The sequence below is a fragment of the Trichomycterus rosablanca genome, chromosome 10, assembly GCF_030014385.1.
Source record: "Trichomycterus rosablanca isolate fTriRos1 chromosome 10, fTriRos1.hap1, whole genome shotgun sequence".
NCBI lineage: Eukaryota > Metazoa > Chordata > Actinopteri > Siluriformes > Trichomycteridae > Trichomycterus > Trichomycterus rosablanca.
This window is the reverse complement of record NC_085997.1, coordinates 4,345,691-4,363,459: the sequence shown is the minus strand read 5'-3', so window position 1 is coordinate 4,363,459 and position 17,769 is coordinate 4,345,691. Positions and strand designations below refer to the sequence as shown.

Below are 17,769 nucleotides of genomic sequence, written 5' to 3'. Positions count from 1 at the left end.
TAGCCATTAATATTTAGATTTAGAATGAATAAAAGCTCCTGTAGTGAGTAAAATGTGTAGGTGTCCCGATACTTTTGTCCATATAGTGTGTATGCCAGGGCTTTTGTTGTGTGTTTTCTTGAATGTAATACGTTTGCAATGACGTGTGTGTGTGTGTGTGTGTGTGTGTGTGTGTGTGTCGTAGGGAATGATAAGCCTGGTTCTGGAGTGTATCGACCGCCTGCACGTCTACAGCAGCGCTGCTCATTTCGCAGATGCGGCGGGACGGGAAGCAGGAGAGGCCTGGAAAAATATTCTCAACTCGCTTTACGAGCTCCTAGGTGAGAAGCACATCAGTTCAGCTCCTTTACATGCCAGTGGGTGGATTTGCGTTCCCTTGGACACACAGTGATCATGATTATGACCTTAATTAATATCACTCTCACCAGCATTGGCTTTTTAACTGCCCACACTCATTGTGACCGAATGCATTGCAGGCGATTGAGGGTTAAGGGCCTTACTCAAGGGCCCAATAGTGGTGGTGGTGGTGAGTTTGGACCAGTGACTTTCTGATTAATAGTCTAGTAGCTTAAGCACTAAACTACCACTGCCTTAAAAGCACAGAGTCCAATGACTCTCTTTACCACTTGCGCCCAGACGGCAGTGGGAAGAGACCCCGTCTGACCTTCCCTCTCTCAAACACGGCCCATTGTGCTCGTCTGAATGCCCGGTCTGGTCGGTGGCTTTGCTAATATTCAAACTCTATAATAGTGGTATAGTAAGGCCGCTAGGCTACTACAATAATTAAATTCTATAAAATAAATTATACACCTTAAACTTCAGGCTCTTTCCTGTCTCATCATGATGGTGGCTGTGCACAAACCATGGAGTGTGGAGGAACTCCAGTGGCCTTTTGGTCTTTTAGCAAATCGCGATATGTGGGAAGCAAGAGTGTTAGCAACTTTGTTTTGGCCACTAGAGCAGAGGAGCGTGATTATTGCTTCTCAGCCATAAGTGCTTGTACTTAGCTTCCTGAGTGCATGTACTGGTGCATACAGTTTGGCGGCCATCCAGCCTACTGTTGGCAGTGCCGAGTAAGGTGCAGCAATCCTACAGTGTAATATTCGGCAAGCGAACGAAGAAATGACACCATTTGGGATGCAAAGTTATCCAGAACTATTCCTGCTGTCCATCCTACTGCAGGCACGACTCAAAAGACCAGCATTAAGTGGTGGTAAAATGAAAATCTGACTGTATTGTGTCCACTTCAGTATATCACTTATTTGACATGTAGTTTCCCCTATACATACAAACATTACAGACATTACAGACATTCAGAATCTGTTTAACACAAAGACGCCACTTTGTCCTGATTAGGGTTGCTAATGGTCTGACACCACCCAAAAACACAAGGGGCGCAACAGAACAGGGTGCCACTGCATTACATATTTAGTTACCAACTTACACCTAGGGACGGGGCGGCGCGGTGGCAAAGTGGGTTCTCCCCGTGTCTGCGTGGGTTTACTCCGGGTGCTCCGGTTTCCTCCCACAGTCCAAAGGCGTGCAAGTGAGGTGAATTGGAGATACTAAATTGTCCATGATGTTAAAACGTTAAAGTAAAAACACACGCTGCAACCAGAGCTGGGATCTCGAATACATCGTATCGAATCTCGGCTCTGCTTTGCCGGCTGAAGTTCGAGCGGCCACATGAACAACGTTTGGTCCGGTTGTTCAGATGGGCGGGACTAAGCCGGATATGGGTCGGGCGGGACTATCTGCCGGCTGATTAGAGGCGCCTGCACAGAGACGGGGAAGGAGTGCTCTTAGGGTGTGTCTCTCCGTACGCAACGCTAGGTGGCACAACACTCGTCAGTGTGCGGGCGATAAGATGCATGCGGCTTGCTGCCCACGTGGCGGGGGGGGCGTGGGTTAGCTTCGATCTCCTCGGTCAGAGCAGGGATCGGCATAGGCAGAGAGGAAGCACGATGCAATTGGACACGCTAAAGGGGGAGAAAAAGGGGAGAAAATGCATTAAAAACAAACACCTAGGGGTAATTTAGAGCAGCCAGTCTGTATGTTTTTAGAAGGTGACCATGGGCGTAGGGTGAACGAACTTGCAAAGCGTCTCACAGACAGTGATCAGAGGCAAGAGTAGCGCCCACGTTTCCAGTACCCATGTTACTATGTGGCATCCACTCCACCAGCCACTACAAGTGCCATCATGTCTTGTTTAATAACCTCATTAATTATAATCTAGTTGCCCTCTGCTTTTTCTGAGTATGTAGTGTGAAGGATGTGCAGTAACAGGCAGCTTGGAGTCCTTCACACAAGTGGTCATTAAATGTTGAAGATCTTAAGTGGTCAGTTGTTGATCTCTCTCGTTCTGTCTGTTTTTTTTCCTTCTGTCTCTGTAGCTGCTCTGATCAGGGGCAACAGGAAGAACTGTGCTCAGTTTTCCTGCTCACTGGATTGGCTGATCAGTCGCCTGGAGAGACTGGAGGCCTCGTCAGGTATGCGATGGATTTACCATCATGAGGTTGGTTGTCGTGTATGTAGAGTCATGCTATGCTCTGTGGTGGTGGGCTCTGCTGTGGTTCGACTGCTGTGGCACTTGGATCCGCAATGGATCTGGTCCACATATCAGACTTGCGGGATGCCTTTTCTGACACAACACCCTTAAGGACTTAAGAAATTGCTGACATTGCACCTCACGACGGTTACGCAGTTTTGACCACCTCCCCTTTCCCCAGGCATCAGCCAATCATGTCAATGCAGATGCCTGGCTACATACTGTACCACCCGTGAGGACACTTGTGTGTTTGAATCTAAAGGTCGGCCAGGTTCCTCAAGGACAATGCTTGGCTGGCCTGGGGGAGGGAGGGCCGTAGGGATTTCTCATAACTGCTGCAATTATGACCTCCCGCATCATTTTAAGGTATCTGAGATCTAAGAATTTAGACATGCCTTCTTCTCAGGAGCGTGTACGATGACTAGGTTCTCAGACACACCCATAATAACCATGTACTGTGCAGCTGTTGTTGTATTATTGCTGTATAAAGAACTAATTTGTGGATTAACATTACACTGCAGGTATCCTGGAAGTGCTGCACTGTGTGCTGGTGGAGAGCCCCGAAGCCCTAAACATCATCAAGGAGGGGCACATCAGATCCATCATTTCCCTGCTGGATAAGCATGGACGCAACCATAAGGTCAGAAACTCTCTGATATTTGTTAACTATCCATATAACGGCTGGACAGTTGGCAGAAGTATTATTATTAATATCATTTATACCCATAATTTAGTTTATTTATTTATTGCAATCCATTCTTCAGTTGTGCTTGTTCATCCTTTGTAAATGTTAAATGTTAAATCATGTAAATTTTTTTACCTTTTACCTTTTTTTTATCTTTATTGTCTTTATTATTAGTGGTACACTAAATTTCATTATACACAAAATATGCATCTTTTCACCTGTACTAGGCGAGTCCTAATGCGGATCAGCCCTGTGTACGGAGAGACACACCCTGATCAACGCACTCCTTCCCCGCCCCTGTGCAGGTGCCATCAATCAGCCAGCAGAGGTCATAGTTGCATCAGTTACGAGGAGACCCTATCCGGCTTACTACTACCCCACCCATATACGAACAACAGACCAATCGTCGTTCATGTGGCCGCTCAGCCCAGCCGGATGGCAGAGCTGAGATTCGATACGATGTATTCGAGATCCCATCTCCGGTGTGCTAGAGTGTGTTTTTACCACTGCGCCACCTGAGTGGCCTGTTCTCCTTCATCTTAATATTATTATAATCAATTTGCCAGAAGTTTGACATGTCGCCTAGATTTGATCCACCATTCATTTATTTTCCTTCAGCAGCCGTTTCATTCTGGTCAGGGTCGCAGTAGATCCGTAGCCTACTCGGAAACACCGGATCTGAGGCTGGAATACACCAAGAACTATGGCAGTACATTAGACACCCACACTAATAAACAGTTTAAAGTAGCCAATACACCTACTGCATACTTTTAAAAGAAGTACCTTGAGAAAACCCATACAGAAACATAAAAATTTGGGGTAAAATTTTGTACCATGTACCACATTTATCCCCCCATTGCAAAGGGATAAATGATATATATTATTTATATAATTTATTATATTTATATTATACAGTATTACATATGTAATGGTCTATTTTCAGCACTGGAATTACATTAACACGGTGTTGTTCTAGTATGAGTGTAGTAGGTGCAGCAATGTTGTTGGGATTTTCAGTGCAGGAAGATTAACAGGAGAATAACTGGATTTAAAAACCCCAACAACACTGCTGCACATCCTACACTTCAAAACAAAATCACTACCTTGTTACTGTCTTTGCAATACTGCAAAAATAATTTAATCAGTGGAGGGTCTTATAGAGGTCTGCAGAGCAACAGATGCGCTACAGCTAGTAATCGTATACCCACAAAGCTGATCTGTATGGTAAGTGTGGCTTATAAAATAACCCATGAATGTATATACCAAATAGGTGTTCCTAACAAACTGCTTAGTAAGTATGTTTCATTCCTGTATGCAAATGAATCTCTGTGCAGACCCATTAATGTCCAGGTCCGCTCTACCACGTGTGTCTTTACCCAGGTCCTGGACGTGCTGTGTTCTCTATGTGTGTGTCACGGTGTGGCCGTTCGCTCCAACCAGCACCTGATCTGCGATAACCTGCTGCCAGGGAGAGACCTGTTACTGCAGACTCGTCTGGTCAACTACATCAGCAGGTACACAAGGGCTTCGCCTACACACCCTGTTCTCCTAAGAATCCAGGGCTGCTGTCCATTCAGTTGCAGTCAGACCAGCCCAAGCAGGGTCATTCTTGAAGGCAACAAGCTAATACCTCAGCATTTACATTACTAGGATCCTTCTCTGTATTTTACCCCAGTCTAGGTGTTAATCATTTAATTTACTTATATTAAATTATGACATTAAATAATAGACTCCCATAGAAGGAGTCCTCACTACAGATAGTGAGGCTTTCAGAAGGTTCAAGGCACAGTCATGTTCACTTGTACCCCATGTCCCCTATCAGTCCTTGTACCCCATGACAATTTTCATTTAGTCATGCTGTGGCCTCGTATGTTCGACAGCATGAGGCCAAACATCTTTCTGGGAGTGAACGAAGGCTCGGCGCAGTACAAGAAGTGGTATTACGAGCTGATCGTGGACCACGTGGAACCGTTCGTGACTCCAGAGGCGACTCATCTGAGGGTGGGCTGGGCGTCAACGCCCGGGTACTCACCCTACCCGGGAGGAGGCGAGGGCTGGGGGGGCAACGGGGTCGGGGACGATCTTAATTCCTACGGTTTTGACGGACTACACCTGTGGTCAGGTAACAGCTTCCATCACTGTCCTATTTTATTTATTTATTTATTTTAATCATAAACCACATAAATGATAAAGTGATAATCCACTGGTCTGCAGGCTGTATAGCTCGGACGGTCAGCTCCCCCAATCAGCACCTGCTGTGTGCCGACGACGTAATAAGCTGCTGCCTGGACCTCAGCGCTCCCAGCATCTCGTTTCGAATCAACGGCCAGCCCGTTCAGGGCATGTTCGAGAACTTCAACACCGACTGCCTGTTCTTCCCTGTCGTCAGCTTCTCTGCTGGAGTTAAGTGAGTGGACATTGCTTTGTTATATATCCAGTCAGCCCAAAATGGTATAACCTGTCTAATAACAGTGTAATAACTATAATGACCTGCTTTTGGAGTATGCAGTTCAATTAAGAATGATCGGCCATAGCATTAAAACCACCTGCCTAATGTTGTATAGGTCACCCTCCAGCTCTGCTCATCCAGGCATGGACTCCACATAAACTCTGAAGGTGTTCTGGCACCAAGCTTTAAGTCCTATATGTTGTGGGGTGATGCCTCCATGGCCTCATTGTTTGTCCATCACATCCTACAGATGCTTGATCAAAGTGAGATCTGGAAAATTTGGAGGCCATCCGAAACGTGCACAGCAATCGAACATCTTATCACCTACACTTGACGAGTGCAGTGCAGTAAAGCGCTGTGTATGGAGAGCCACACCCTCTACCACACTCCTTTCCCATCTCCCATCTGCAGGCGCCACCAACCAGCCAGCAGAGGTCGTAATCGCACCAGTCTGAGAGAGAGTCCTCATCCGGCTTAATCCCACCCCTGTCTGAACAACAGGTCAATCGTTGTTCATGTGTTGATCTGCATATGTTGTGACCCAACTGTTGACTGAATAGGCACAAATTCCAACAGACACACTCCAGTCTTTGAGAGAGGCTTACCAGAACAGTGGGCGATATTAACGCTACAAAGGGAAAAGGTTAGGGTTAGGGTTAGGGTTAGGGTTAGGGTTAGAGTTAGGGTTAGGTTTAGAGGGAGCAATTTAATGTAAATGTCCATTGTTTTGGAATGGGTTGTCCAACAAGCTTATCAGGTGTCCCAATACTTTTGTCTTCAAGGTGTACTATTACATGTAACCAACATGTAAGCATGATGGTTAAGCCTGTTTCTGGATCACTTCAGATTAATTAAATGAAACACAGATGATCTTTTTTGAGACATGAAGGAGTGTCCACATATTTTTGCTGATTATGTATTAGAATAGACACTGTATAGAAACTACACCAATGTGAAAAACACTACATTAATATTTTACCCGTGTGTTTTCCTTTGATCTTGTGCAGAGTGCGCTTTCTATTGGGCGGTCGTCATGGAGAATTTAAGTTCCTCCCTCCGGTGGGCTACGCACCATGTTTCGAGGCGGTCCTGCCACGAGAGAAGCTCAGAGTGGAACACAACCAGGAGTACAAACATGATCACGGGGTGACCCGAGACCTGCTGGGACCTACGCTCACCCTGTCACAGGCTGCATTCACACCTACACCCGTAGATACCAGCCAGGTACACACACACCCTCACTCGGCCACACCTACACCCGTAGATACCAGCCAGGTACACACACACCTACACTCACCCGGCCACACCTACGCCTGTAGATACCAGGCAGGTACACACACCCTCACTCACCCGGCCACACCTACACCTGTACATACCAGCCAGGTACAAACACACACCTACACTCACCTGGTTACACCAACATCTGTAGATACCAGCCAGGTACACACACACCTACACTCACACGTCCACACCTACACCTGTACATACCAACCAGGTACACACACCTACACTCACCCGTCCACACCTACACCTGTACATACCAGCCAGGTACACACACCTACACTCACCCGGGCACACCTACACCTGTAGATACCAGCCAGGTACACACACACCTACACTCACCCGGCCACACCTACACCTGTACATACCAGCCAGGTACACACACCTACACTCACCCGGGCACACCTACACCTGTAGATACCAGCCAGGTACACACACACCTACACTCACCCGGGCACACCTACACCTGTACATACCAGCCAGGTACACACACACACCCACACTCACCCGGCCACACCTGAACCTGTACATACCAGCCAGGTACACACACCCACACTCACCCGGCCATGCCTACACTCATCCTGTCACACCTACACTCACCTGGTCACCATCAACCTAAATTAAAATTGTGTTTTCTGCATGTGTTTATTAGATCGTTTTGCCGCCTCACCTTGAACGAATCCGAGAGAAGCTGGCAGAAAACATTCACGAGCTCTGGGTCATGAACAAGATCGAGCTGGGCTGGACCTATGGAGCGGTAAGTTCACAAAAAAAAGGATAGCCAAAAATGTATTTTTTAAATGCCTCCTAATTAAAAATATATATATATATTTTTCATAATCTAAAACTACAATAACATAGACTATGTGGCCAAAAGTATGTGTACGTCTGGCCATGATTTTATTGAACATCCCAGTTCAAAACATTGGCATTAAAATAGATTTCTTCCCTCAACCCCTGCACCAATAACAGCCTCCAGTCTTCTTTTGCTGTGTAATTACAGGGATTACGCGCTAACACACGTGTGATTGATTCTGTCCTCTTAATCTTTTACGGAAGCTAATAGAAAGTGGTTTTTAGTCTGCTATTATCCAAAGCGTAGCAGTATTGGACAATGAAGGTGCAGTTTGAGCAGCTGAATGCTTTATCTTTAATTAATAAATTAAATAATAAAGTAATCAGTTTAATCAATAGTAAAACACACAATGTTGTTAAATTCAGCCATGTTTGGCAAATGTTTCAACATTTTAAAGTGTCACACAGCGGTACAGCTGATAGTGGGTACCGCACACCATCGGTTGGCTGGACCTGGCTTTGAGTTTTGCTTTTGCTTGCTCATTCCATGCTCAGGGAGAACATAACATAGGGAATATAATAATAATTATAATAATAATAATAATACATCTACCCATGTCTTAGGTCTGTCCACTGGCCCAAAGACTTGTAATGGATTAGTGTTCTGTCCAGAGCATTCCAGTCTTGTGCCCAGTTTTATGGTTAGGTCAGGTGACCCATAGATCATTTTTACTACTATATTTCAATGTTGTTTGGGTTGCATACTTGTAGGTTAGAAACCGTACCTCATCAGTGCCACTCTTCAGATATGTGGGTTTTCTTCTGTAGATGTATAGACTAATAATTCTCATTAGTCTTACTGTCTCTGTTATTGAAAACCACCCTGTAGCATGATGCTACCACCACCATGTTTCATTGTATGGATGACCAGACATAGTGCTTGCAAGGGTGCCAATCCACCCCTCCCCTGTGTATACCTTCTGTAATCTAAAGGGCTCGTGTAACAGACAGCCTTAAATTGAAATTGAATTTTTAAGATAGTTTAATTGTAGAAATGTGGTTGGTATGAATTACATACTAGGGGAGGCTTTTTTAACCCATAATGCACTATTGTATGTTTTCTCCTGCAGGTTAGAGATGACAATAAGAGGCAGCACCCGTGCCTGGTGGAGTTCTCCAAACTTCCAGAACAGGAGCGCAGCTACAACCTGCAGATGTCTCTGGAGACTCTAAAGTACGCTTGCTAATGTTCATTATGCTTTATATCTTTTTATCTTTCAGCTAATTTTTAATGTGTACAGAATATTAATAATGGATTTTCCCTTATTCCCACTAATTTAGTCATATTCAATTCTTTCTTATTGCTGGAGACCCTGACCTTGACTGAACCTAACACACGCCCCCTCCAACACGTGTACTAGCCGATCATTTCATTTCAGCTGCACTAGACGAGTTCACACAGGGATCAGTATAACGTACTGATAGTCACGCACTGCTCTCCATTATCCACCATCAACCAGCCAGCAAAGGCCGTACTTGCAGCAGCAATGAGGAATCCCTTCAACCCGCCTTCCCTTAGACAAAGCCAATCATGTCTGTGTAAACCCAAATAATTGCAGTGATGCAGTGTGTGGTTGCCAGTGTCTGATTTCTATCTTTACGAAGTGCTATATATGGACCGCAGGCAGGCCAGACAAGCACATGCACACTGCACGTACAAAGGCACTCTGTTTTAGCGCATGCAGAATAAGGCCCGGGAACGTTCACGTTCTTTTTACCATGACAGATCTTGAACCTTTCGCTGATAACAGTTCAGATGGTCCTTTTTTATTTTTGACTACATTCACAGTATATTTTCATGTAATGCTGTCTGAGGGCACGAAGGTCACATATTCAGCAGTGGTCTCTGGCCTTGGGCTACACAGCACTGTCGCCTCACAGCAGGAGGGTCCTGGGATCGATCCCCAGGTGGGGCGGTCCGGGTCCTTTCTGTGTGGAGTTTGCATGTTCTTCCTCTGTCTGGGTGGGTTTACTCCGGGTGCTCTGGTTTCCTCCCACGGTCCAAAGACATGCAAGTGAGGTGAATTGGAGACACTAGATTGTCCATGACTGTGTGTTCGATATAACCTTGTGTAATGAGTATCCGTTCCTGTCATGAATGTAACCGAAGTGTAAAAACATGACGTTAAAATCCTAATAAACAAACAAACTTGGGCCGCTCAGGTGGCGCAGCGGTAAACACACACGCTGGAACCAGAGCTTGGATCTCGAATACATCGTATCAAATCTCAGCTCTGCCTGCCTGCTACATGAACATGAGCGGCCACATGAACAGCAATTGGCCTGTTGTTCAGATATGGGCGGGATTAAGCCGGATGGGGTCTCTCTCTCTCTCATGACTGGTGCTGATTGATGGTGCCTGCATAGAGATGAGAAAAGAGTGCTTTCAGGGTGCGTCTCTCCGTACACAATGCTGAGCTGCACTGCACTCGTCAAAGTGTAGGTGATAAGATGCATAGGGCGTGCTGCCCACGTGTCGGAGGGGGCGTGGGTTAGCTTCGTTCTCCTCAATCAGAGCAGGGATCGGCATTGGTGGAGAGGAAGCGTGATGCATTTGGGCAATTGGACGCGCTAAAAGGGAAAAAAAAGGAGATCCCTCCAGCTTCCTTAAATCTGTTTACAATATTAGGTACGGTAGAAGGTGAAAGATCTACATTAATTAAAGCCTTATGTTGAGAAATGTTTTTTTTTTTTAACTGATTGACAATTCTTTAATGAAGTTTGGAACAAAGTGGTGAGTCACGACCCATCTTGGCTTGCAAAGACTGATTCTTTGGTACCTGTTACCGTGTTATTGCATTATTATTATAAAACTATTATACAACTTCTACCTCCTATATAGCGAACCTCAGTCACCAGAACCCCACATTCACAGAGCTTCATCTTAAACGATAACTAGAAACTGTCCAACCTAAAAATAAAAAACAGCTCAAGGTTTTAGGGTCTCACAAATCAGCTTTTATAGCGCCGCAGTACCGCCATGCTCTACATCATCAGGCTTGTAAAACACAGTACAAGCTCACTGTAATAATTTCATGTGTCTCGTTCATCCTGCAGGACTCTGCTGGCACTGGGTTGCCATGTCGGCTTGGCAGACGAACGAGCGGTGGACAAAGTGAAGCACTTGAAGCTGCCGGCCAAGTGAGTTCGTAACTGTCAGCATTTCTGCCCATACAGTTTCATTTAGCCGTGTTGACAAGACCTAGCAGCAGCTAATAAGTGCTCAGGGTTCATTTATCCTTAGTATTGTGTCACAATGGACACAGCACAGTGTTGCTTATTAAGGCACCTCGGTAGGCAGCATTTTTAGGAATCTAAGTATTTAGACATGCCTTCTTCTCAGGGGTGCATAGGATGATGTAAAATGACATGAAAAATATCCGAATGTGAAAACACCCTTCTGGCGCTGTCTAATTCTGATTGTGTATCATTTGCATACAGATATGAGCTATCCAGCAGTTATAAACCTGCTCCTATGGACCTGAGCCACGTCAAACTGGCCTCTACACAGGAGGCCATGGTGGACAGACTGGCAGAGAACGCACATAACGTGTGGGCAAGGGACCGCATTCGCCAGGGATGGACCTATGGGGTTCAACAGGTCAGTAGGACTGTGTATGTGTGTGTGTATGAGGCAAGAAGACCGAGGGAGACGGACAGATGCAGACACTGATCTAGATGACAAAGCCATTAGGATCATTTACAGATTGTGTGAGAGCTGAATAGAGATAAAACTGAGAGCTGGGTTCTGTATCTCACTATTCACGTACAGCTGTATAGGTTCTAGTCATATCTACTTCCCTAATTGTACTATTTCCTGCTCCTGCACACATCAAGCGCCAACCTGAGGATCTCCCAAACAGCAGCTGTGGTGAATATGCACCATCAGTAGTCCTGGGAGGGACCGTGATGCTGACAAAATGCTGACAGGTTGTTGGGCAGCCAAGACTCAAGATTGATGCCACAGGATATTAAATCCTAGAGTACCCTTCTAAACCCTCCTGTCCAGCATCGAAAGCACCAAGGTGTCATACCAAGGTGTCCATAAACTTTTGGTTACTTGTCCCTCTCCTCTGACCTAAGATTTGGACGTCAAAGCAGTAGAAGGAAAGGTCGACTGGTCTAACAGATCCTATTTTCACCAAGACCATGTGGACAGCGGGTATTTGTGTGTTCTTTAAGAGAACACACTAGAGAGTGATAATCCACCTACCAGTTGAAGGACCTGCTGGTAATATCCTAGACTCCTTCAGATGTCTTGTGGCGTCCATGTCCCAGCGGGTAGAGCTGTTTTGACAGCCCTAATGTTTTGGCTGATACACACACTTGTGGCTGCACAGCAGGACGGTGCTGAGTCTCGTCTGCTCGCCGTCTGTGAGGAGTTTTGCAGGCTGAAGCATCCTTTTATGGTCATATGTACAAAATGATCGGGATTCGAACCCCTAACCCTGATTGATTTCTCGACACTAATGACCACTCGCCCTCTTTCATGCACTGTGACTGATTGGCGTCTCTGTTTGATGTCATTCCGCCTTGAGTCCAGTGTTTCCACCATGACCCTCACTCAGAAGCAGAAATGAATGGAACGCACATTTACTTTTGTAAATGCACACGCACACACACACACACACACACACACACACACACACTTTCACACATACAGACAATAAGTGAGACACTTTGTAAAAGTGTGAAAATGTTAAGCTGAATCTTTTGAATCTATTTATGCGTTTTATTAATTACAGGGCTTTTCTCTCTCTCTCTCTCTCTCTCTCTCTCTCTCTCTCTCTCTCTCTCTCTCTCTCCAAGATTAGCCTACATCACATTTACTAAAACATATCTGTTGTGTAAGTAAGATAATGATATGATTTGGTTTTTAGAACCCCCTACGAAGGACTAACGACAACCCGTCATATATGGTATAGAGGGGAGCATTGAGGTTTTAGAGGCCAGTATGCCATTCGTTTGATCATTAGCGATAATGTTTAAACTAGAGATGCATGAGTACCGATACTGGTATCGGGTATTTGCCCGATACCGCGCTCATTAACTTGTACTCGTACTCGCGAACGAGGCTCCGATACTAAACATCCGATACCGTGAGCCTAGTGCACGTTGCTGCGTTATGCCTGGTTCACAGTGACTACACGATTCTTGCTCTGATTTTCGCTCGGCGACTGGTCGGCGCTAGATTTGCCGGCTCGGGAGCAACTCGGCGTTCGCTCGGCGATCAAAACTCAGCTCTCGATATCTAAGTGTGAACTATCCATCAACACGATCCGACTGGCTCGAGTTTTCTAGCATGTCAGATATCTGATCTGTGATGTGCGACTGGGAATGAGTGACATGTCGAACAGCCAATGAGAACGCAGGATACGGTGTGAGGGGAAACGCAGGAGAGAAGTGTAAACAGGTGGGACAGGGGGATAATATAGTTTATGTCAGAATACACCGGCACACACACACGTTTTACAGTATTTCTGACCTGATCGTTCTCTACAAAACATAACAACAAAACACCAACATTGCAAAAATATTTATTAACCTCCAACTCGCTACTTGTTGACGTGCATTTTTGGACGTGGTATCATTAAACCCCTCGTCACTTCTCACGTGTGTTTTTGTTTAAAAAAAAAAACGGTATTCTAAATAGGTATTGGTATCAGTATCGGTATCGGCAAGTACAAAAATACTTGCACTTGTACTCGGTTGGGAAAAAATGGTATTGATGCATCCCTGGTTTAAACATAAACTCTCTCATGTTTTACTGCCGTTTTATCCCAGTCGGGGTTTGCGGTGGGTCTGGTTTCCCCAAAATCACTGTTAACACAGCCCGGACAAGCACCAATCCATGGCTGGACCTTGGCTATTTTCCCCAAGACATAATCGATCATGTCTGCATGTAGACGCCCGACCAGCTGACAACACCGTTGGGGATTTGATTTGCACATAATATACACTGTTTTACATGTGTCACACTGTTCCTCATGAGTTGCTTCACCACTCCTTCACCTCTAGAGGTGAAGTGGTCACCACAGCAGAGACCTCAAGCTCTTGAGTTGGAGTCTTAGCAATGCTCTTGGCCTGGACACAATTGGCTACGGTGAGGGAGCGATGGCTGAATGAGGTTTCTCCTCATTGAGGCGTGACGTCTTCTGTCTAGTTAAGAAACTACCAAGAGTGGTGAAGGGAAACAATGTGACTCTTCATTGTACAGCTTTCTTTAACAATCCAGAGGGTCAGAGGGGACAGGTGTTATTCTGCTACACTCCTTGGTTTGGCGGAATTGTAACAGGATGCATATATAATACAAATACAACAGGTTTCACTCTCACACGTTTTCTCTTTTTCTTTCTCACATAAGGACGTGAAGAACAAGAGGAATCCACGCCTGGTTCCTTACGTCCTGCTGGACGAGAGAACCAAGAAATCCAACAAAGACAGTCTACGAGAGGCCGTGAGAACATTGCTGGGCTACGGATACAACCTGGAGGCTCCTGACCAAGACCATGGTAGGCAATCCATTCATTCTGCTTATCTGCGCTGCAGTTGGACCAGTTGCAACAATTTTAAGTTCCCTTTTTTCAAGTGACCCAGAGGTTGTCTTTGAATTTTATCGTGACCCAGGCAACGCAAACAACGCATCGAAACAAAACACAAAACGAAATATAATAAAATAATGAATGAAATTGGTATGAATTGGCAATCTGGTCCCACTGTGGTTTACAAGGTATAAAGAAAAGCCTCCAAAACGGGGCATTCGTGTACATACGCCACTTATTTGGCCTAAATTACACAGTTTTATTCATTCATTGTCTGTCGTACCTCCGCTTATCCTGGTCAGGGTCGCAGCGGGTCTGATTGATTGTGCAAAAGGCTGGAAACACCCCGGATAGGCTGCCAGTCCATCACATGGTAGAGACACAGTCACACTTAGGGCAATTTTTTGTAACTCTTTTTGGCCTGACTGCATGTCTTTGGACTTGAGGGAGGAAACCGGAGCCACGGAATCCAACCAGGCCCTACATGCTTTGGGGCAACAGCGCTACCCACTAGCACACCTGGCATCTGCTTTGCATATATATGTTGTATGTATGTAATTGGTCATTTACAAGATCTAGAGCAGTCTAGTCCCTTACAACGTGGATGTGATGCGTTCAAACAGAAGCAACCTGTGAATCGCTGGTGGACGTTTTACCAGTGCTTCCGTTTCTCTTTTTTAATTTCATGTCCCAGTGAGTTACGCGAGTGGTTTTCTTTTATAGCAGGTTTAGATTTACGGGTCTATAAAACACAGCTGTGATGTTTATACTCTGGGGCCGAAGGTGCAGCTACAGATTTTATTTTGACCTTAAACTGCTAGTAATTTTATGTGTAATATAAAAGGACTGAGTTTTACATGCGGTGTATTTACATACAAACCCTTTTTACACAAGCTATTTTAGATATGATACTAATCTAAGTACCGTTATGGCTGGGATAAGGCCCGAACCGTTATCTACGAAACTGCAAGGGGTGCTCACAGGTCCCCAGGGACAGATGGCCAAGCCACAGACCGCAAGCATCAGAACTAGACATCGGATTGATAATAGAAAGTCAACTGCTTTTGGTACATTCTGGTACCAGATACCACAGGACATCAGATGTCTTGTCTTCTGTTCGAAAACCTAGTGAAGTGCCTTGCTGCCTACTGCTTATGTAATAAGACATCAACTTAAAAGGCAGATTATTTAGGCGCACTACTTAGGCAGCGATTACGGCGCGCACTAAGCTAACACAGTTAGCCTCAGCCCATTCAAACCAATGCTGAGACGGCACAACCCGGAATCTTAGAATTTGAACAGACTTCTTTTCGGGAGCGTGTAGGATGACATAGAATGCTGTCTGTGTAGAGCTCACTAGGTTTTCGTACATGTCGTGGATGGTCAGAGCTGTCCTGGGCTCATCAGTGTATATTAGGGATGTAACGATGCACCACAAGACGGTTAAAAATCGGTGCACACGTGCCACGATTTGAATCGGTTATTTATTTAAGATGAATCGATATTCACTTTAAACAGCAGAGGGCGCTGGCGCTATTCACCTCGCCTGGTTGACGGCACAAAAGATAAGCACAAATACAGTATTTTATTTTATTTTAAAGAAAAATAATAAAAGGAAACTTTGTCATAATTTGTCTTCAATTTCATTTTGTTGAAAAAAATCGGGACAAATCGTATCGTGAACCCAGTATCGTGAATCGTATCGCTTTGTGGGTAGAGTGTATCGTTACATCCCTAGTGTATATTGCTGTATGTATATTTTTGATCTAGCAGCATGGCTTTGGCGCTCTGTTCAGGTTATTTCTGCCTTGCACCCAATATTTCCTAGTGAAAGTCGACCCACCACGACCACAAATTTTTTTAATGAAATGTATTATTTCTCTGTCCTGTCTGTGTCCCCTCCGACAGCCCGAGCCGACATCAGCAACGTATCCACGGAGCGTTTTCGGATCTTCCGGGCTGAAAAGACCTACTGCGTGAATGCCGGGAAGTGGTATTTCGAGCTGGAGGTGGTGACCGCAGGCGAGATGCGGGTGGGCTGGGCTCGTCCGGGCTGCCTGCCCGACCAGGAGCTGGGTTCCGATGACCAAGCCTTCGTGTTCGATGGATTTAAGGTGAGGCAAAAAGTCAATTTTGGGGAACATGTTTTTGCCCTAGTGTACCTTCGGGCTGGAGAGTTTAAATACCAGTAGTGATACTTGGATAGTCACGGGATTTTCATTTAATCTCTGAGCCACTGGTGTATTTGATTTTGCTCAGATTAATTCACTGGTGCTGAAGTGTGGGGTGCCTCAGGGGTGTATATTAGGGCTATTACTCTTGTCCTCTTAGACTTATCTTTCAGTTTTAGTTCTTTTGCAATGATTCTGGACCACGGGCTGATTACCCAGACATGGATTAAGCCTAGTCTTGGACTCACCTAAAGTCCTTTTGATCTGGGATTATGGGAAAACAAAAGCTTGGAATATTCCTCTCTTAAGCCACTGGTGTTTTTGCTTAAGTTAATTTACTGGTGCTGAAGTGTGGGGTGCCTCAGGGGTGTATATTGGGGCTATTACTGTTGTACAGTTTCAGTTCTTTTGCAATGATTCTGAACTATGGGCTGATTATCGAAAAGTGGATTAAGCCTTGTCTTAATCTTAATCTAAAAAGTGTGGGGTACTTCAAGTGTGTATATTAGGGCCATTACTATTGTCCTCTTAGACTTATCTTTCAGTTTCAGTTCTTATGCAATGATTCTGGACCATGGTCTGATTATCGAAAAGTGGATTAAGCCTAATTTTAATCTTAAAAGTGTGGGGTACTTCAAGGGTGTATATTAGGGCCAGTACTGTTGTTCTCTTAGACTAATCTTTCAGTTTCAGTTCTTTTGCAATTATTCTGGACTTATCCAGACATGGATTAAGCCTAATCTTAATCTAAAAAGTGTGGGGTACTTCAAGGGTGTATTAGGGCCATTACTGTTGTCCTCTTAGACTAAAACTATGGGCTGATTATCCAGACATGGATTTAGCCTAGTCTTGGACTCAATTTAAATATCAATAATGATTTATCATTTTAAGTCCTTTTGATCTGGGATTATGGGAAAACAAAAGCTTGGAATATTCCTCTCTAAGCCACTGATGTTTTTGATTTTGCTTAAGTTAATTCACTGGTGCTGAAGTGTGGGGTGCCTCAGGGGTGTATATTAGGGCCATTACTGTTGTCTTCTTAGACTTATCTTTCAGTTTAGGTTCTTTTGCAATGATTCTGGACTATGGGCTGATTCTCCAAAAATGGATTAAGCCTAATCTTAATCTAAAAAGTGTGGGGTACTTCAAGGGTGTATATTAGGGCCATTACTGTTGTCCTCTTAGACTTATCTTTCAGTTTAGGTTCTTTTGCAATGATTCTGAACTATGGGCTGATT

At 44.9% G+C, this 17,769-nt stretch overlaps 1 protein-coding gene across 2 annotated transcripts in view; it reads left to right on the top strand.

The window, feature by feature from the left end:
* The window catches only part of ryr2a (ryanodine receptor 2a (cardiac)), a 206,236-nt gene that overhangs the window by 85,375 nt on the left and 103,092 nt on the right, over positions 1-17,769 (top strand). The window contains exons 15-27 of one of the 2 annotated variants that reach the window (XM_063002781.1): positions 185-320; positions 2,394-2,489; positions 3,070-3,188; positions 4,614-4,747; positions 5,114-5,355; positions 5,448-5,640; positions 6,690-6,906; positions 7,616-7,720; positions 8,889-8,992; positions 10,876-10,959; positions 11,260-11,419; positions 14,183-14,330; positions 16,269-16,474. In XM_063002781.1, coding sequence (XP_062858851.1) covers positions 185-320; positions 2,394-2,489; positions 3,070-3,188; positions 4,614-4,747; positions 5,114-5,355; positions 5,448-5,640; positions 6,690-6,906; positions 7,616-7,720; positions 8,889-8,992; positions 10,876-10,959; positions 11,260-11,419; positions 14,183-14,330; positions 16,269-16,474 — 1,944 coding nt within the window. Of the gene's footprint in view, positions 1-184; positions 321-2,393; positions 2,490-3,069; positions 3,189-4,613; positions 4,748-5,113; positions 5,356-5,447; positions 5,641-6,689; positions 6,907-6,944; positions 6,958-7,615; positions 7,721-8,888; positions 8,993-10,875; positions 10,960-11,259; positions 11,420-14,182; positions 14,331-16,268; positions 16,475-17,769 lie in introns of those variants that run through there. The other variant, XM_063002780.1, reaches the window with a different exon arrangement.